The 13,525-nt window shown below is 43.7% G+C and overlaps 1 protein-coding gene and 1 long non-coding RNA gene across 2 annotated transcripts in view; one reads left to right on the top strand and one right to left on the bottom strand.

Moving 5' to 3' along the window:
• Nucleotides 1-3,981, top strand: part of CD9 (CD9 molecule) — a 31,914-nt gene extending 27,933 nt beyond the window's left edge. Inside the window, exons 5-8 of the mRNA XM_072799263.1 lie at nt 1,134-1,232; nt 1,387-1,476; nt 2,132-2,215; nt 3,401-3,981. Of these exons, the coding sequence (XP_072655364.1) occupies nt 1,134-1,232; nt 1,387-1,476; nt 2,132-2,215; nt 3,401-3,466 (339 nt within the window). The 3' untranslated portion in view covers nt 3,467-3,981. The remainder of the gene's footprint in view (nt 1-1,133; nt 1,233-1,386; nt 1,477-2,131; nt 2,216-3,400) is intronic.
• LOC140617595 (uncharacterized) overlaps nt 143-13,525 on the bottom strand; it is a 48,500-nt gene continuing 35,117 nt past the window's right edge. Inside the window, exon 3 of the long non-coding RNA XR_012017788.1 lies at nt 143-367. This is a non-coding gene — a long non-coding RNA (uncharacterized lncRNA). The remainder of the gene's footprint in view (nt 368-13,525) is intronic.

Raw genomic sequence — 13,525 nt, 5'->3', positions numbered from 1 at the left:
CTAAAGGGAAATCTCTTCTGGCCTCCTAGAGAAGCAGGCATTGACCTACACCATGGATAGCAGATAGGATTTCAGGAGGAAAGTTGGTGGGAGACTGAATACTTTATTTATTTATTTATTTATTTTTAAGATTTTACTTATTTGAGAGAGCATGTGAGCATGAGCAGGGGGCAGGTGGCAAAGGGAAAAGGAGAAGTAGTTCCCCACTGAGCAGGGAGTGCGTACTTTAAAGACAGCTGAATGTGGGCTGCCACAGGGAGCCACTGAAGAGTTGTGGGCCAGGATGGGCCGTCAGAAGAGTGTTTTAGGAAGGGCTATCTTGGCATGTTCGGCAGTAGGGAGTGCAGGGAGTCTAGATTCAGGAACCCTGTTGAGAAAGAAAGAGATTTTTAACTATTCAGATATAAATGCTGGAGCTGTAGACATAGGAATAGATGCTAGTGGAAGCCTGCTGAAAGAGAGATTATGGATGTTGGTCAGTTAATTGGGGGCAGGGGACAGGAGTTTGTTAAACCAGGTTGCACACAGGTACCCAAATGCAGAACAATTGTCCGTCATATTTTGGTAGCTAATACTTATTCCAGATTTACTCTGTACCAGGCACTGTGCTAAGAGCTTAACATGCAATATTTCCTGTAAATCCTTACAGTCACCTGTGAGGCACAGACTGCTGTAATTTCCAGTTTACATATGCAGAAACAGAAGTACAGAGAGGTCTGGTAATTTGCCAAAAGTCACACAGCCTCTAAGTGAAGAAGAGAGGATGGAACCCTGAGAAACTAGCTGGGTCAGAAGTAGGATTTTAGTGGTGGTGGTGGTGGTGTTACTACTGCTTAGATGGAGGAGAGTCCATTTTGTTCACAAGTAGATGGGAAGGAGCCATGTTGGGTGGAAGAGACCAGCCAGAGGTGTAAAGGAAGGGAATATGGTCAGAGTGGTTCCTAGGGATGTGGGTGGAGACGAGAAAGTCCCGGGGGCGCTGGGAGGGGCCTGACCAGTCTGGTGGCTTCAGTCTGCTCCATGATGTTTTTTGAGCACAGGAATCTGTTGGCTGAGTACGCACCAGATGGAACAGGTGACATTTATTTGTTTAAGAAAATCACATCTGCCCCTCTCTTGTCTGTCCATCATAGGTGATTAAGGAAGTCCAGGAGTTTTACAAGGACACCTACAGCAAGCTGAAGTCCAAGGACGAGCCCCAACGGGACACCCTGAAGGCCATCCACTACGCGGTATGTCACCCTCCCAAACACTCCCACCCTGCTGGCCTTCCTTTGGGACGCGCGGGCACACAGGTTATACTTGGTGTGCCAGGCATGTCCATGTCTGTCCCAGTCATCTGTTTTATTCATTTGTTTCCTCCCATCCCTGCCCTTCCCTCTGCAGTTGAACTGCTGTGGTTTGGTTGGTGGAGTGGAACAGTTTATCTCCGACATCTGCCCCCAAAAGGATGTACTGTCATCCATCACAGTGAAGGTAAACTCTCGTGCCCCTGCCCACTTGCTCTGGACAAGTCCCACAAGAGTTGAGGTGAAATCTTGCCCTCTTGTTCTGGGACGACAGGCTTCTGAGGGCTTCAGAAGTACTTTGCTTACCTATGAACAGGCCCCACGGTAGCCATCTCTTTGCTTCCCAGCCCGGAGGCCTCTGTTTCCCCAAGGGCAGCAAAACAAGGACCAGACCAGGGAAATAACAAAGTGCTTGGGCTGCCTTCAGTGCCCACTGCTTCCTTCTGTTCCATGTCCCCCAGCCCTCAAGCCATCAGGACGGGTGTGCTCTGAATTCTGGAGTCTCACTTTTTAGACGTACAAATAGCTCATGATTGTAAGCTAGAGCTAATGTCCAGACTCCAGAATAATAGGAAATAACCCAATGGCCTGATAAGAGCTAGACCCCAAAGCAGGGGCTTACTCTCCTTGCTTCCCTTATTTCTTACCCAGACTTTAGATACCCACTTCCGTGTCCCTCACTTCTCCTTTCCATCCCCCAGCCAGCACGCTTGGGCACTCCTGTCCCTAGCCCTTTCTCTGGGACTCCTGGTGCTCCTTATGTGAAACAGGTACTATGGGAGGGAGGAGATGTGCCGGAGCAGGGACTGTATATGACCTAAGTCTTGGTTTGCCCCCCTCAGCCCTGCCCTGAGGCCATAAAAGAGGTCTTTCAAAACAAATTCCACATCATTGGTGCGGTGGGCATCGGGATTGCCGTAGTGATGGTGAGTATTGAGGATGTTGGGAGGGAATGATTGTCTTAGCAGTTAACATCTATTAAGCACACGCTCTGGCCAGGCACTGTTTTAATTAATCAGTTCATTTATCAACTAATTTAATCCTCCTCATACCTATAAGGTGGGAGCTATTGGTATTCCTCATTTACAGGGTAGGGAGTCAAGAGATGGAGAGGTTGAGTTGATCAGGGCGTCTGAGCTCATGGGTGAAGCATCTGGGATTTGAGCTCTGTGCATCTCCAGAACACATTGTCTTAACTGTTAAGGTTCAGGGGTAAATATCAGGTGATGCTGGTGCTGCTGGTCCACGGACCATGCTTTGAGTAGCGAGGGTATAGATCTCCCAGACCTGTTATTATCCTGGGATAATCTTCAGGACATGTATTCCTTATGTGCCTGCTTTTCTTTTCCAGAGAAAGTAGTTCAGTAAAAGTTACATGGGTGGGAGTTGTTTCTCACACATAAACACACACACACACACACACACACACACACACACACACACATATACCCATAGTCTGAAAGGCATCCAAAGGTAGATGGCCAGAAGGAAGATTCCAGGCTTCAGATGATTTAATGTCCTGCTAATCAGCCCCTCAAAACCATTAAGGGCAAACAAGGTTCCCTGGGGTCACCACCCCCACCTCCTTGCCCCAAGAGGGAGTGATAAGAACCCTGTGAGGGACTTGGCCCTCTGCCCAGGTAAGACTATCCCAAAAGTGAAAATTGCTTCCTTTCTGAGTGATTATTTATACCTAAGAAAAGCTTGAGGCCGCTTACAGTAAAAGACCTAACGGTACCTTTTAAAATAGAATATAAAACACAGACGCACACAAAGATGCAAAGGACAAGCCTGTGTGGATCATTGGAATATCTAGCATGTGAGCATTAAATTTAGCTCTGAGCTTATTTGTCACACTCTGGATATGTCTTCAGGGAGGTGGCTTGTGCAGTTTACATGAGCAAGTGACCACAGACCCACCGTATCCCACCAGTCAGTGACTCTTCCCATTACCCAGCCTCCATCTTTCCTACTTGGGCACCCTTCAACGTGCCTGGCCGCATGGTCACTATTCTTTCTGTTTGTCTTGGCCGGAATGACTCACATTGTTCCTCCCTCAACCTTCCCTCAGCAAAACTGCCCTGTTCCTCATGTCCCTTTCTGTCTTCTAGATATTTGGCATGATCTTCAGTATGATCCTGTGCTGTGCTATCCGCAGGAGCCGAGAGATGGTCTAGAGTCAGCTTGCACCCCTGAGCAGGAAAGTCCACCCCTAAAGATTGTTGGTTATTTTCTTGGGGTTTTGGTTTTTTGTGTGTTTTTGGATATTTTTTTGGGGGGGGGGTTGGGTTTTTTGTTTTGTTTTGTTTTTTTGGTGTGTTGTTTTTGTTTGTTGATTTTTTTTTTTTTTTTTGCCACTAACCTTAGTATTCATTCTGCATTTCTAAACAAAAAGGTTATTCCATGTTTGTCTTTTTAATGCTTTATTCAATATTGGTATTTTTAGTTGAGAGATTTGGGGATTTGGTTGGCTTTAGTTTATATTTTTTTGGTTGTTTGTTTTTGCTGATTATGTTAAGCAGAAATCCTGCAATGAAAGGTACTATATTTGCTAGACTCTAGACAAGAGATATTGTACATAAAGAGAATTTTTTTTTGTCTTTAAATAGATAAAAAAAATGTCTATCAAATTTAATCAGGTTGTAACTTATGTTGAAGACAATTTGATACATAATAAATGATGATGACAATATCCTGGACTGGTTTTTGGTTTTTGCTTCCTTTATTTTTTTAGAGCTATTTATTTTTCAGTTGTCTTCCAACTGCTATTTGCTCTAACTGCATTTATATGAGAAATAGATTGGAAAGCTGGTCTCCCTACTAGATTAATGAAGAAAGCGAGAGATGAAGGGATTTTGATCCAAGGTCACACAATTTGTTAATAGAGAATACACACCAGATCCCAGCCCTTGACTTTTTCTTGTAGCATTGGGTTGTATCTTGGGAAGACAATAGTAAAGGCAAGCTCCCTGATGGCAGGGACTTTGTTTTATTCATTGCTGAACCCCCAGCACCTGGAACCTTATGTCTAGCGCATCAAAAGTGCTTAATAAGTATTTGTCATCAATTAATATTTGTTGGTTGAATAAATGGCGGTGTACCTATCAGCATTTGATCAGGGAAGCAGAATATTACGTGTTAAATATTGTATATATTATAATTTACATTTTATATATGTGTGTGTGTATGTATGTGTATATGTGTAATTTGCTGCAGGGGTTTGACGTTGTACAATCATTAGAGTGGTAACGCAGTCTCTTTAAGACAATTGTCTTTGCGTCTGACCATGGAACTTGAAGCCCACAGGAAAGACATTGGGAAAGACAGAAGGATATAGTTTGAGACAGCAATAGGCCAGAACTCAAGCACGGAACTAGCACCCATGAAGACAGACAAATCTGTGTCAATTCTTGTTCCTCTGATGGTCATGTGGGTCCTGCAGAAGCCAGAACCCTATGGAGTGGAGTTAAACACACACTGGCCAGGAGCTGAAGAAGCTGACATGAGCCCGCAAAAGAGCAACAGTTTTGTGTGAGCTGCAAAATGCTGCTTCCATTGCCTTTCCAGGCTGAGGAAGGGGGAAAACCAAGGTTAACATGCTTGCATCACATTGCTATTCTGTGGCCCCAAGAGCCTTATTAATCTGAGCATTTAAGGGCTAATTGTACTGTTTTAATATGGAAATAACAGATCAACTGTTCTTTTTATGAAAGTGTGAATGAGCCTATCTTAAGTCAGGCATCACAGTCCCTGATTAGTTCTAATATCTGCCCTGTTCATGACTGCTAGCTCCCTCTAGGAAAAGCAGGTCCCATCTACATGCTTTTCCACTCTGCCTCTTTGCCAAAGAGTGGATGGGGTCAGAGTATAACAGATTGCTACTATTAAATCAAGGAATACCTCGGGTTTGTACCCTGTCTAAACAGTTTTCATAAATAATGGGCCAATTGGCTGGCTGAAGTGACAACTTAAGAACACAAGTGGTATCTCCTGGAACCCAAGAGTGAAAACACAGTTGAGCCATAGGAAGTTGCTAGAACCATGGACCAGGAACCCCTGCAGCTCTGCACTTCTGAGTGCTGTGTTTTATTCTCCAAAGAGACCACTTATCTCTGCTACTCACATGGCTTGGAAAAAGGGCTGGTCTTCAACCCCCAAGTTTACACAGACAACCTCCAGTAGCCTCACTTGAATTTTCAGGAGAAATCTGTCCCAATTTTCAGTACAATATCTATACCTGACTCCTCAGTGGGAAGGTGAGTGGAGGGGTGCCTGTCATAAACACTTAGCCACCCTCTGACCTATGGACTACCTGAGACCAGAAGAGGAGGGATCATTGAAAACTAGAGCCAGGGATCCCTGGGTGGCGCAGCGGTTTGGCGCCTGCCTTTGGCCCAGGGCGCGATCCTGGAGACCCGGGATCGAATCCCACGTCGGGCTCCCGGTGCATGGAGCCTGCTTCTCCCTCTGCCTGTGTCTGCCTCTCTCTCTCTCTCTCTCTCTCTCTCTCTCTGTGACTATCATAAATAAATAAAAATTACAAAAAAAAAGAAAAGAAAACTAGAGCCAGTTGGCCCATGCTGTTCTCCGTCTAGCCCAATGAGCTCACCCTGACTCATGGTAGATGAGTCTAGTTGAAGCTCTGCATCTAAGGCAAAACCAAAGTAGGCCACAGCTCTCAGGGCCTGAAGGGCTTTTGGAACAAAGGCCTTAGGAAGTTCTAGGTCACAAAAAGGCAGTAATAGATTGCCAATACCAATAATAGCTGCGGGTCCAGAAAGCACCTCCTTGGGCAGAAGAATGGATACATAGCTGGGTGTATTGGCTTCTTGGTTCAACAATAAAAGGCAGTGCTGAGGCAATAAATTTGAACCTAAACAAGTGGATAGTAAGAGTGATTAAAGATTGTTACTTTACCTGGTGCCCTTCAAGGACTGCCTAGGGTGGAGCTGAGAGGTACAAGGGTAGAGGCAAGACCCCAGGCATCCCAGCATTCCTTCCATGCTGCTGCCATTTCCCTGGGGAAGGGGTTTTAACTAGTGCATTAGGACACTCCCAAAGGGCACTGTATTTTTCTTTCACTGAAAATAAGAGCATCTCATGAGCTGCTTGGGCACAGGATGGGGTAGTATGGGTGGTCTTATAGCATGATCAGACAGATCTATAACTGGGTGAGCACTCCCATATAAGGAGAGAGATCCATTGCTGGGTGGGTGGCCCTGCTTTGCCCTATCCAGTCAGTGTTATAAATAGTTTGGAATATGGGGCACCTGGGTGGCTCAGTGGTTGAGTGCCTTTGGCTCAGGTCATGATCCCGCAGTCCTGGGATCAAGGTCTGCATCAAGCTCATCTTGGGGAATCTGCTTCTCCCTTTGCCTGTGTCTCTGCCTCTGCCTCTGTGTGTCTCTCATGAACAAATAAATTAAATATTTAAATAAATAAGTATTATTTTTAGTATAGGAATAGTATAGGTTTCACAAAGCTCTGAAGAATACCCAGTAATCTGAGTAACAGAATTATAGTTCAAAGAGATCACAGGATCTGGAATAATGGATTATGACACCCAAAGGATGTATCTTACCAGAAATAAATAAATAAAATCAAGCAGTCTACATAATATGTTTTTTTTTTTAATTTTTATTTATTTATGATAGTCACAGAGAGAGAAAGAGAGAGAGACAGAGAAATAGGCAGAGGGAGAAGCAGGCTCCATGCACCGGGAGCCCGACGTGGGATTCGATCCCGGGTCTCCAGGATCGCGCCCTGGGCCAAAGGCAGGTGCCAAACCGCTGCGCCACCCAGGGATCCCTACATAATATGTTTTAACACAGCTCCTCATCCTTACACTTGTAGCTGAGTAATAAGTTAACCACATGTTTGGCTGGCTAGATAATAGGGTTTTTTCCTTTATACATGAAGTCTGGAAGCAATCACAGGTGTTGATTTAGCAGCTAGGCCCTCGCAAAGATGACATCTGTGATTCTCTTGGCTTCTCCCCCTGTCACAAGGTAGCTGCCACAGCTCCAATCATCTCTACATTCACAGCAGGAAATAGGGGACAAGGTAAAATGCTCACTACAAGTATCCCTTTTATCTAAAATGTAAAAGCTTCCCCCAAAAGACTGGAAGGTGACTTAGATTTGTACATCATGGACCAAAATCTGTCACAAGAGTACTCAGTTACAAAGATGGTGAGAGCATGAGTATTAATTATTCCAATCTATGAAGAAGATGGGAAGGGACAAATGAGTTGTGTTTTACTCCATTTTAAAGTTGGAGGACTTGAAGTTTGAAGTATTTGCCCCCAAATTGTACAGTTAACATATTGGATACAGATTTGAACCCAGTTCCATCTTCAGTTTTTTTTTTTTTTTAATTTTATTTATTTATGATAGTCACAGAGAGAGAGAGAGAGGCGCAGAGACACAGGCAGAGGGAGAAGCAGGCTCCATGCACCGGGAGCCCGATGTGGGATTCGATCCCGGGTCTCCAGGATCGCGCCCTGGGCCAAAGGCAGGCACCAAACCGCTGCGCCACCCAGGGATCCCTCCATCTTCAGTTTTATTGCACATTTCCCAAGTGGTGCCTCCAGGATTAATATCATAGGAAGAAATTTAACAGGAACATACTGTTTGATTAGAAGAACTCCTTACATAAATGCAGGATGGAGAAAGAATTTCATTTGAAAAAGAGACCAGGGGGACACCTGGGTGGCTCAGCAGTTGAGCGTCTGCCTTTGCCTCAGGGCGTAATCCCTGTCCTGGGATCAAGTCCCATCAGGCTCCCTGCGAGGAGCCTGTCTCTCCCTCTGTCTATGTCTCTGCCTCTCTATGTCTCTCACAAATAAATAAAATCTTAAAAAAAAAAAAAAAAAATATATATATATATATATATATATATATATATATATATATATATGGGCAGCTCGAGTGGCTCAGCGGTTTAGCGCTGCCTTCAGCCCGGGGCCTGATCCTGGAGACCTGGGATTGAGTCCCACGTCGGACTCCCTGCATGGAGCCTGCTTCTCCCTCTACCTGTGTCTCTGCCTCTCTCTCTCTCTCTGTGTCTCTCATAAATAAAACCTTAAAAAAAATGAAAATGAAAAAGAGACAAGGAAATGTAGCTCACCACAAATTTAAAAGAAGCCAAAACTGTGAGATGAGGTTGTCATGGGTTCCATCCAGAGAGGCAGGTAGGGAGGGAGATAATAAAACCACAACAGGGGCAGCAGTCAGGCCCCAGGGCAATATGATGCTCTAATCTGAGGCATCTCCTCAAAAAGTAAGGGAGCCAACTACAAAGACCTGGAGGTAAGGGAGACCTTATTGGGGAGGGGCCTAAAACCATGCCATCCAAGAGAAGAGTGAAGGACCAAGGGATTCTAACCTGGGTAGGATGGAGGGAACCAGCAACACAACACTCTTAGTTTTCAAATATCTAAAGGGATGTAAGGTGGACCAGGGACATAATGTCCCAGAGGCCACAATGAGAACTCAGGATAGAATTCACAGAGAAGAAATGTTGGCTTAATACAAAGAAAACTCCGTAGAACCTGGGGTTGTTGAACAGAGTAGTGGGCTCCAAAGTGTGAAGGAGGCTCCAGGAGAAGCTGGAGATGGGGTGTGCCAAATCCTGCAACAATGGGGCCTTGAGGAACTCCTACATCCCTCCCATCTCTAAGATAGTATACAGAATGTAAGTCTCCAAGCAAATAGAGTTGGGGCAGAAGAATTTCCTTTGCCCTTCAAGGTCCTTCCAGCTGGACTAAGAATTAAATTGACATGAGACAGATGAATAGGAGAAAGCCACATTTAATAGCAGACATACAGGGAATCCACACAGACATGGACATGCCATCAGACAACATGATACTTGTATGAGCTAAGGAGAGGGGTAAGGGTCTGAGGATCCAAAGGGGAGAAAGACCAGGAAGGTGAAAGATGTTTGGAAAACAAAGGTTGCCCTATGTAGATAAGTGTCTTAGGTAAAGAGGGCTCTGTTTAATAACTCACTTCATGGTATAAGCAGTCAGTTGAGGGGGAGGGGGAGAGCTTTTCCTGAATCTGCTGGGTTTTGATTGCTTTTAACTCAAAATATTGTTCATGCCAAAGTAGCCCATCTTGGTGCTGCCAGCCCTCGGCCCCTCCATCAGGAAACCAGTGTTCTCTATGTAGGTGTTTTTCTTTTCGTTATTTGCGGGGAGGGGGAAAAGGGGGACTGGTGGACCTCTCATAAAGATTAAAGTAATAGAACCGTGAATATTTTCATGGGCAACCTGCAAATATTTCAAAATAGCATTTGATATCTGAAACTGTTGCATTTTTTCCATACTCAGTGCCATTGTTGGGCTCTTCAAGATGCAAGGAAAAGAGCACCTCATTCCTTAAATAATAGGGTTTGTTAAAAGGATATTCAACAGCTCAGCAGCCAAACCACAACTTCTGCATTTCTGCACTTCTAGCCTGGATAGTGCAACAGACCTAGCAGAGACCTGAGATGGGCTCATCATGGCTCTGCATATGCATCTCTGCTTCTCCCTGCATCTCACATTCAAGCTTCCAGAAAGAAGCATCATCATTGGCATCTCTTGTCAAGACACCCATCCCTGGTTCTATGGTTGTGGCCAAGGGAGTAGTGTTAATGTTCAGGATGCCCTTTGGATGGCCTTCCAAGCACAGGCTATTAGGCAGAAAAGACTCCCAGGGACAACTTTTCTGATCAGAGCTAACTGGCTCAAGGATACCTAGGTCAGCCACCCTGGATGAGCCCTGCTCGTCCTCTTTACCCCAAGGGGATCTGCAATGGAATTCTCAGAGTCAAATGCCTATTGAGGATGTTCTCCTTAAGCAAGTGTGACCACGCTCCAAGAGAAATAGGATTATATGTGTGGGTCTCTGAAAAAGGGAAGTTACAGAGAGGGTCTGTGAACATGGAAAGTTAATGGCAGAAGTAGCTACAGGTTCGTTAGTCCCAAGCCAGAGATCATCAGAAGGTAAGGACTTCTACCCCACCAAGCTAAGTTCTCTCCTCTTCCCCTCAGCCCACCCCACCCGCCCTCAGTTTTAATGCTGGCTTGGAGAGGCCTGAAAAGCTAATGTAATAGTTTTTACTCAAGCATTGGCCAGCAGACCCCTGGAGAGCTAATTCAATTTCTTCACTTTTAAATTAGATTTCACCAAACCATCTGCTTCCCCGTAGCAATGCAGACAGGATCAGATCTTATCCCAGTGTAGAATCTCTACTATGCTGCAGGGCTCTAGGAGCCAGAGCTGCCCTGGCCAAGCAAGGCAGTGAGGGACCCAGGGGGCTATTCCAACACACCCTGCAAGGATAGTCACTGGTACCTACAGAGCTCATAGCAGACTTTGGGTGGTCCAACTGATCCTTAGCACTGCCCTGGGAGTTAGGGAAACATGAGGTATATTCTCTATTCTTAACACATAGGCCAAAGAAATGTTAACAAATTCTATATTCTTAACATTGAGGGCCAAAGAAAAGAGGCAGTGACTTGCCCAGGACCACAAAGCTCAGTCAAGCCTAGAGAAGCCCTTTGGCTATGGGGGAAGTTCAGAGGGAGACACTGAAACAGATCTATGGTGTAGCATTCAACTAGCATGGTCTTGAGCCTTGGTTTCTTCATGCTTAAGTAGCAGCTGATAAAGCATATCTCACAAGGATGTTTTGAAAATTGAAAGTGTTAAAAAAAAGTGAGCTACCAAGCTGTGAAAAGACATAGAGGAACCTTAAATGCATATTGCTAAGTGAAAGAAGCTAATCTGAAAAGGCTACATTCTATGTGATTCCAACTATATGACATTCTGGAAAAGGCAAAACTAAGGAGACAATAAAAAGATCGGTGGTTGCCAAGGGTTAGGACGGGGGGGGGGGGGGGGATGAATAGGTGGAGCACAGTGGATTTTTAGGATTTTTAGGGCAGTGAAGGATAGTGTATGTAGATACATGGCATAATACATTTGTCAAAACCCATGGAATGTACAATGTCAAGGTGAGCTACAGTAACCCAAGGTAAACTATGGCCTTTGGGTGATGACGATATGTCAGCATTGGTTCATCCGTTGTGACAAATGTACCACATTGATGCCAATGTTAAAGGTTATATGTGTTCATGGTGTGGGAGGTTATATTGTATGTATTGGGGAGGAGGAGGTATTTGGGAACTTTGTATTTTCCAGTCAATGTCACTGTGAACCTAAAACTGCTCTTACAAAGTCTATTAATTTAAAACAATTTTTAAATGTTAATGTGTATGTAACAGGATAATAACATGGAGGTTTCAACTCAGGCATCAAGATACATTAGATGTAAGATTCCACAGTGCAGTGCCAGGTAAACATTTTCTATGGATCCATCTACTTCTACTTGTTGTTTCTTGTGTTTTTTATTTTAGCTACTCTGACAAGCGTGAAGTGATATCTCATTGTAATTTTGACTTGCATTTCCCTGATGGGGAGTGATGTTGAGCACCTTTTCATGAGTCTGTTGGCCATCTGGATGTCTTCTTTGGAGATGCCTGTTCATATCTTCTGCCCATTTTTAAATTGGATTATTTGGATTTTGGCTGTTGTAACAGTTCTTTATATATTTTGGGTACTAACCCTGTACTGGATATGTCATTTGCAAGTCTCTTCCCCCATTCCATTAGTTGCTTTTTAGTTTTGTTGATTGCTTCCCTCACTGCATAGAAGCTTTTTATTTTGATGTAGTCCCAATAATTTATTTTTGCTTTTATTTCCCTTGCCTCAGAAGACATATCTAGAAAAATGTTGCTACAGCCAACGTCAGAGAGATTACTGCCTGTGCTCTCTTCTAGATTTTTTATGGTTTCAGGTGTCACATTTAAGTCTTTAATCCATTTTGAATTTATTTTTGTGTAAGGTGAAAAAAAGTGGTCCAGTTTCATTCTTTTGCATGTAGCTATCCAATTTTCCCAAAACCATTTGTCTTTTTCCCATTGTAAATTCATTCCTCCTTTGTCATAGATTAATTGGCCATATAATTGTGGGTTTATTTCTGTGTTTTCTGTCCTATTCTATTGATCTACGTGTTTATTTTTATGCCAGTACCATCCTGTTATAATTATTACCATTTTGTAATATAACTTGAACCTGGATTTGTGATACCTGAAGTTTCGTCTTTCTTTTTCAAATTGCTTTGGCTATTCAAGGTCTTTTGTGGTTTCATACAAATTTTAGGATTGTTTGTTCTAGCTCTGTGAAAAATACTGTTGATGTTTTGATAAGGATCCCATTAAGTCTGTATGTAGATTGCTTTGGGTAGTAAAGACATTTTGACAATATTTGTTCTTCCAACCCATGAACGTGGTATGTCTTTCCCTTTCTTTGCATCGTCTTGAAATTCTTTCATGAATGTTTTATAGCTTTCAGAGTACAAGTCTTTCACCTCTTTGGTTAAGTTTATTCCTACCTATTTTATTGGTTTTGGTGCAATCGTAAATGGGATTGTTTTCTTAATTTCACTTCCTGCTGCTGCTTTATTATTAGAAATGCAACAGATTTCTGTACATTATTTTGTATCCTACAACTTTACTGAATTAATTTATCAGTTCTAGTAGTTTTTTGGTGGAATCTTTAGGGTTTTCTATATACAGTATCATATCTTTTTCCTTGCCAATTTGGATACCTTCAGAGTAATGATTCTTTTTTTTTTTTTCTTTTTTTTTTATTCATGAGAGATACAGAGAGAGGCAGAGACACAGGCAGAGGCAGAAGCAGGCTCCTTGCGGGGAATCTGATGCAGGACTCGATCCTAGACCCTGGGATCACGACCTGAGCCGAAGACAGACAGATGCTCAACCACCCAGGCACACCCAGAGTACCGATTTTGACATATGGGATGAGACAGCTTTGATCAAGGTTGATAGTAAAGTTATAGCTTTGTTTACAGTGCAGTAAAGGTGGTGTAATTTTTGAAGCTTCTGGCCAAAAGTGTGGAACACATGAAACAAAGTCTGTTAAAAAGCATTAGAGAAAAGAAGGTGGAGAAGGAGGAGGTCAATGGGAGAAAGGGGGAGGAGGAAGTAAAGGGAAAAGGAGGAGGTGGGGAGGAAAGAAGAAGGGAAGAAAAAAGGAAGGGAGAGTGGAGGGGAGGGGAAGGAAGAGGAAGAGAGAGAGAGAAAGAGGAGAAAGGATGGGAGTAAGAGAAGGGAGAAGGAGCAAGAGTACATGACTCCAGTGAAACAGTGAGGAGTGGAGTCA

This window comes from Canis lupus, chromosome 25 (genome assembly GCF_048164855.1).
Source record: "Canis lupus baileyi chromosome 25, mCanLup2.hap1, whole genome shotgun sequence".
Taxonomy (NCBI): Eukaryota; Metazoa; Chordata; class Mammalia; order Carnivora; family Canidae; genus Canis; species Canis lupus.
This window is presented reverse-complemented; position numbering and strand designations above follow the sequence as displayed.